This window comes from Diaphorina citri, unplaced genomic scaffold (assembly GCF_000475195.1).
Source record: "Diaphorina citri unplaced genomic scaffold, Diaci psyllid genome assembly version 1.1 scaffold383, whole genome shotgun sequence".
Lineage (NCBI taxonomy): Eukaryota > Metazoa > Arthropoda > Insecta > Hemiptera > Psyllidae > Diaphorina > Diaphorina citri.
This window is the reverse complement of record NW_007377818.1, coordinates 155,114-161,190: the sequence shown is the minus strand read 5'-3', so window position 1 is coordinate 161,190 and position 6,077 is coordinate 155,114. Positions and strand designations below refer to the sequence as shown.

Genomic DNA, 6,077 nt, shown 5'->3' with positions numbered 1-6,077 from the left:
CAATCTGCTTTCCCATTTTAAAAGAAATAGCGGTGACTTTCAACTTCACAAAATTCACTTTGAAAAAATAAATCAAAAAATTCATATATGTAAAAATTTCAAATTGCGGCCATTTTGAAAAAAAAAAGGAAAGTAAAAAAAACGGTTCTCCGGTATTGCAGTTTTTTACCGGTGTATGGCCAGTGTATTAATTGTGGTTTATAACACTCGTCGCTTATACACCTATTAACCCCCTATAAAAGATGCAATTCTCAAAATCCTTCTCCGAGTGAAAATTTTATCCGTGCTTTTCCACCAGTATCTAAAACACCCAAGGATAACAAGAATAGGCATAAAATTAGTAATAGGTGATGGTACCATTCATATAGGTACCTGTGATAAAGTGCCTTACATACACTGTACCTATCTTACGTAGATACATTGAGTACATTCTTTCAATCAAATCTCCATGGCCACATAATAATGCTACAAGAAATATTTTGATTCATGAGAAAGGTACCACCTACCTCTGTACCTACCCAAATTTATTTTTGGATCTCAAGATGACTGACCTTATCTCATGTAGATAGACAGCTTACATTGTAATCCTTCTCCGAGTGAAAATTTTATCCGTGCTTTTCCACCAGTATCTAAAACACCCAAGGATAACAAGCTCAAATTGTTTAAGGGGAATAGGTGATGGTACCATTCATATAGGTACCTGTGATAAAGTGCCTTACATACACTGTAGGTACCTATCTTACGTAGATACATTGAGTACATACTTTTGATCAAATCTCCATGACCACATAATAATGCTACAAGAAATATTTTGCTTCATAAGAAAGGTACCACCTACCTCTGTACCTACCCAAATTTATTTTTGGATCTCAAGATGACTGACCTTATCTCATGTAGATATTGTAGATAGACAGCTTACATTGTTGGAAGGTACAAACGAAAGACAGAGCTCAGATTTCCAAAGTTTGTATAATGTAAACTATTGAGGAAAACTTGATTTTGGATTTTTCAGGGAAATTCCATCTAAAATCTGAAATTTGAAAAAAACTTTGCAATCTTTGCATGCTTAAAATTTTGTTTACAATTTTTTTTATAGGAAAAATTAAAAAAAATGTTTACCTACCTTTTTGATCTTCCTGAAGAAATATCCGATTGAAATGAAGAGAGGATTTGAGCCCAAAACAAACAGTTCTGAACCACAGGTCTTACAGACCTATAAAACACTTTATTAGGAGACAATTTAATTAAATTTCGATTAAAAAGTTAAACTTTTGGGGAGAAAAAACACAAAAAAACACTGACGTACATCCACCACTCAAGACGAAATCTCGAAAACTGGCGTTTTTGGCGATGTTGCCAAGGAGTTCACACAAACGCCAGGGTTGCCGTTATTATTACCAAAAGCGCTAACTTCTCACACATAAAAGGGGGAAGTAAAACATTTATGGGAAGTTAGCGCTGAACTGAAAAAAATGTCCAAAAGAAAAAAAAATTCAAATTTTCGGATCTGGCACAGGGGAGTTTCAAATTTTTTATTTTTTTGAGATTACCTAAATAAAAAATCATCTAAATTCGAACGTGCTGAAAATTCTTGTTCCAAGCATTGGGCAGAAAGAAATTTTCATTAGCTTGTTGTTGTTGTTGTTGTTGTTTTAGCAGCTTTAGCTTTCGCTGAATGGCAATAGCAGAATGAAGAAAAGATATCTTTTTGTATCTGCTATACACCGGGGTGATGGTCTCTAGCTCTAGCCATGTTAAATTGGCTGGCTCATCCTGAACCGCAGTCAATCATCAAGAGAAATTGTGCTTGGTCTTTCTTTAAAAGCAGAGAGAAAACCCTTTAGGGTTGCCAGCTTGCTAGGCTGGTTAGGGTTAGCTGTTCTTCTCCCTGTTTATAGACCCAAAGCCAGATTCTAGTCTACTCTCTGTTTAACGTCTCCCTTTTCATTAGCTCTTTTCCCTTGCTGTAGAAGGCAAAAAGTAAAATCTAGCTACACTGAAATTCCAACATGTTCACTCATGTATAGGCACCTACTCAACTTATTCTCAAACAACCCTCTTACAAGGGTAACTGCTAGTTTTACCATAAACATTCCTTGGATTTTTAGCAACCTGAGAGGACAGTAAAACCTAGAAGAGAGAATATGGTCTCCCTTCTACTTACTTTACATTTGTAGCATTTACATTTGAGGAGACCTCTCACCTCTCTCTTATTAAAAACATGGTAAAGTTGCAATTTCACTAAAATGCTCCAACTGAAAAAAACTTTTTTTGAGGGGATTTCTTACTTTTAAAGCCCTAAAAAAAGAAAAAAAAAAATACCATCAGTAAGTACACTTTTCTTTTTTTAATAATTAAGCAAGGTCTGTTGTAAACATCATGTATTGTACTATGTTAAACCCATAAAATACACGATCCCTTGATTAGACTGCTGGGGTAAAGGGACTTTTTAGTCTCATTCGAGCAGGTATATTTTTTTTCTATTCCAACCCTAACCAGCCTAGCCCATCACCACAGTGTATGGGTTGTTGTTGTTGTTGTTGTTGTTGTTGTTGCTGATAGTGACAATGGGGGTGGGGGTACTGTCACCTGATCATAAATCAGCTGGTTCCTTAGATACACTAGATTAGGGACCGTTTCAACGATTTCGTTCACACACTTCCCGGTTTCTACGGCGTTATGGATCTCGATTTGTTCGTGGTAAAGAATGTCCCGGAAGTGCGAGCCTACCCAACCCAAAAGAACCCAAAAACTCGCCTTCGCGACCACTTTGCCGCGGCGCGTAACAACAAACCCGAAAAATCAAATTTCGCGCAACACATTCTCGAAACCGGTCACGATCTTAACAAGGCCGAACATAAAATGCTTTGGGTAGGCTCGCACTTCCGGGACATTCTTTACCACGAACAAATCGAGATCCATAACGCCGTAGAAACCGGGAAGTGTGTGAACGAAATCGTTGAAACGGTCCCTAATCTAGTGTATCTAAGGAACCAGCTGATTTATGATCAGGTGACAGTACCCCCACCCCCATTGTCACTATCAGCAACAACAACAACAACAACCCAATAGTCAGTTTCCCATGAAGATGCCTATAAGATAGGCGAAACTCGAGTCGGAGTAGAAAAACACAAATACCTAGTATCCAGTAATAATAGAAACGGTAAGAATAATGTTAATACATAGGATGTCTAATATAAACCTAACAAATAATCCACTGTATATCTTTGTCAGTTAAACATTATCCTATCTTCTCTTTCAGATTTAAAATAACAAATTCTACTTGATTTTAAGACCCAAAGGAATTGGGGTCAAGAACACACAATGAGTAAAGTACTGAAGAATGCTTTTACATTGAGTTCAATGCGATCCAAGTTTGAAGTTTCTCAAGCTAGAAGACAAAACATTCAATGGTTTCCAGGTAGATACAAAATACCTATTTTTATAAATGAAGTGTTAATATCTCTATCTAGGCACATGACAGTATGCCAGGCCAAGGTCTGGCCTCAGCATGCCAATGTGTATATTTCACAAAACATTTCAAGCCATTTTTACCCCTATCATAACTCCATTAATTTTGCACGTATTGTTATGAAATTTGGACCATATATTATGTTAATGTGTATATTGTAAAGGGACTTAAGTGAAGGGAAAAATCTGAAATTAGGCAAAAGTTGCTCTGGGCTCTACCCATAGGCAGAGTTAATACGGGGAACACACTTTGAGGCCAGCAAAACTTTTCCTGTGTTTATTATTTCAGATTTAATTTCTTTGAAACAAAACTCAGGCATGATATGAGGCCTCAGGGGCGAAGCTCTGGGAGCATGAAGTGCACCTTATGCATACCCCACAAAGCCTCGGGAGCGCGCACCGCGACCAAACACAAGGGAGCGCGATGTGCGACCGTATGCACAATCCCGCAAAACCCCCGGGAGCGCGCAGCTCGATCGTATACAAAGGAGTGCGAAGCGCGACCGCATGCATTAGACAAAAGGAGTGAGATCCCCCACAAAAACAAAAGTTGAAAAAAGGCCAAGTTCCTATCCAAAAATGTCGTCCTATGAAAGTGGTGAGATCAGAAAATTACAGCTTTTCCTTAGGGGTTTCACGTTAAATTATTTATTTCTTTGAGTAGGAAAAATATAACCAAGACAAGAATACAGGCTAAAAAGCTTTCCTTCACTGAATTTTCACAGTCAAATTATCCAAAACTCTGCCAAAACGACCAAGACGTTCTCACTATAAAACACTTTATTAGGAGACAATTTAATTAAATTTCGATTAAAAAGTTAAACTTTTGGGGAGAAAAAACACGAAAAAACACCGACATACATCCACCACTCAAGACGAAATCTCGAAAACTAGCGTTTTTGGCGATGTTGCCAAGGAGTTCACACAGACGGCAGGGTTGCCGTTATTATTGCCAAAAGCGCTAACTTCTCACACATAAAAGGGGGAAGTAAAACATTTATGGGAAGTTAGCGCTGAACTAAAATAAAGTCCAAAAGAAAAAAAAAGAAAAATTCAAATTTTTTGAGATTAAATAAAAAAATCATTTACATCTAACGTGCTGAAAATTCTTGTTCCAAGCATTGTCTTACTGGAAAACCTGTGTAATATGGTAAGGAAATCATTCTAGAAAAGTTGTATAAAGTCCCCACTTTTAAAGTTATCAGTTCAGGCGATAAACATCATTTCATCATGCTATGAGGATCCTGGCTTAGTAGAGTCCAAGGATCTCACTTCGCTATACTGAGGTAATTCAATCCATTTCGTTATACTGAGGTAATTTTCTCAGGCTCGTGCCCCAAATTACTTCGTTGTATCTATTCTTTTTACTTTGCTATACTGAGGTTTTTGACTCTTAAGGGAAGGGAAATCAACTTTTCTTTGTTAGGTATATTGAGAATTTTGCTATATTGAGGTTCCACTGTATTTCTTTGTCACTTAAACATTATCCTATCTTCTCTTTCAGATTTAAAATAACAAATTCTACTTGATTTTAAGACCCAAAGGAATTGGTGTCAAGAACACACAATGAGTAAAGTTCTGAAGAATGCTTTTACATTGAGCTCAATGCGATCCAAGTTTGAAGTTTCTCAAGCTAGAAGACAAAACATTCAATGGTTTCCAGGTAGATACAAAATACCTATTTTTATAAATGAAGTGTTAATATCTCTATCTAGGCACACGATAGTGCGCCAGGCCAAGGTCTGGCCTCAGCACGCCAATGTGTATATTTCACGAAACATTTCAAGCCATTTTTACCCCTATCATAACTCCGTTAATTTTGCACGTATTGTTACAAAATTTGGACCATATATTATGTTAATGTGTATATTGTAAAGGGACCTAAGTAAAGGGAAAAATCTGAAATTGGGCAAAAGTTGCTCTGGGCTCTACCCATAGGCGGAGTTAATACAGGGAACACACTTTGAGGCCAGCAATACTTTTCCTGTGTTTATTATTTCAGATTTAATTTCTTAGAAACAAAACTCAGGCACGATATAAGGCCTCAGGGGCGAAGCTCTGGGAGCACAAAGCGCACCTTATGCATACCCTGCGAAGCCTCGGGAGCGCGCAGCGCGACCAAACACAAGGGAGTGCAAAGCGCAACCGCATGCATTAGACAAAAGGAGTGAGATCCCCCACAAAAACAAAAGTTGAAAAAAATGCCAAGTTCCTATCCAAAAATGTCGTCCTATAAAAGTGGTGAGATCAAAAAATTAAGGCTTTTCCTTGGGGGTTTCACATTAAATTATTTATTTATTTGAGTAGGAAAAATATAACTAAGTTGAAATTGAGAGAAGGTTGAAGGAATTGAGATTCAGTATTTTCAGCAGACACAAAAAACTGGGAATGCAGACTTGGCCTTAATTTTCTGATCTCACCACTTTTATAGGACGACATTTTTGGATAGGAATTTCTGTGAATGTAACTCTTTTGCATAAATAAAAAAATCACCTGCCTTGTCAGCTAAGACCCCATTCCCACTTGTTGTTCACTTTTTTTTTTTTTTTTTTTTTTTTTTTTTTGACGTGTGGGAATGGCCTTTCAAGCACTAGGGTTGCAGGCAG

The 6,077-nt window shown here is 37.3% G+C and overlaps 1 protein-coding gene and 1 long non-coding RNA gene across 4 annotated transcripts in view; one reads left to right on the top strand and one right to left on the bottom strand.

Annotated features, from left to right (window-relative positions):
- Positions 1-1,314, bottom strand: part of LOC113467030 — a 44,788-nt gene extending 43,474 nt beyond the window's left edge. Inside the window, exon 1 of the long non-coding RNA XR_003391254.1 lies at positions 1,124-1,314. This is a non-coding gene — a long non-coding RNA (uncharacterized LOC113467030). The remainder of the gene's footprint in view (positions 1-1,123) is intronic.
- Positions 1,315-3,218: 1,904 nt separating this feature from the next.
- Positions 3,219-6,077, top strand: part of LOC103508274 (mitochondrial GTPase 1) — a 7,167-nt gene continuing 4,308 nt past the window's right edge. Inside the window, exons 1-2 of one of the 3 annotated variants that reach the window (XM_008472810.3) lie at positions 4,510-4,621; positions 4,976-5,134. In XM_008472810.3, coding sequence (XP_008471032.1) covers positions 5,038-5,134 — 97 coding nt within the window. In that variant the 5' untranslated portion in view covers positions 4,510-4,621; positions 4,976-5,037. Of the gene's footprint in view, positions 3,422-4,509; positions 4,622-4,742; positions 4,758-4,975; positions 5,135-6,077 lie in introns of those variants that run through there. The other 2 variants (XM_008472811.3, XM_026822915.1) reach the window with 2 other exon arrangements.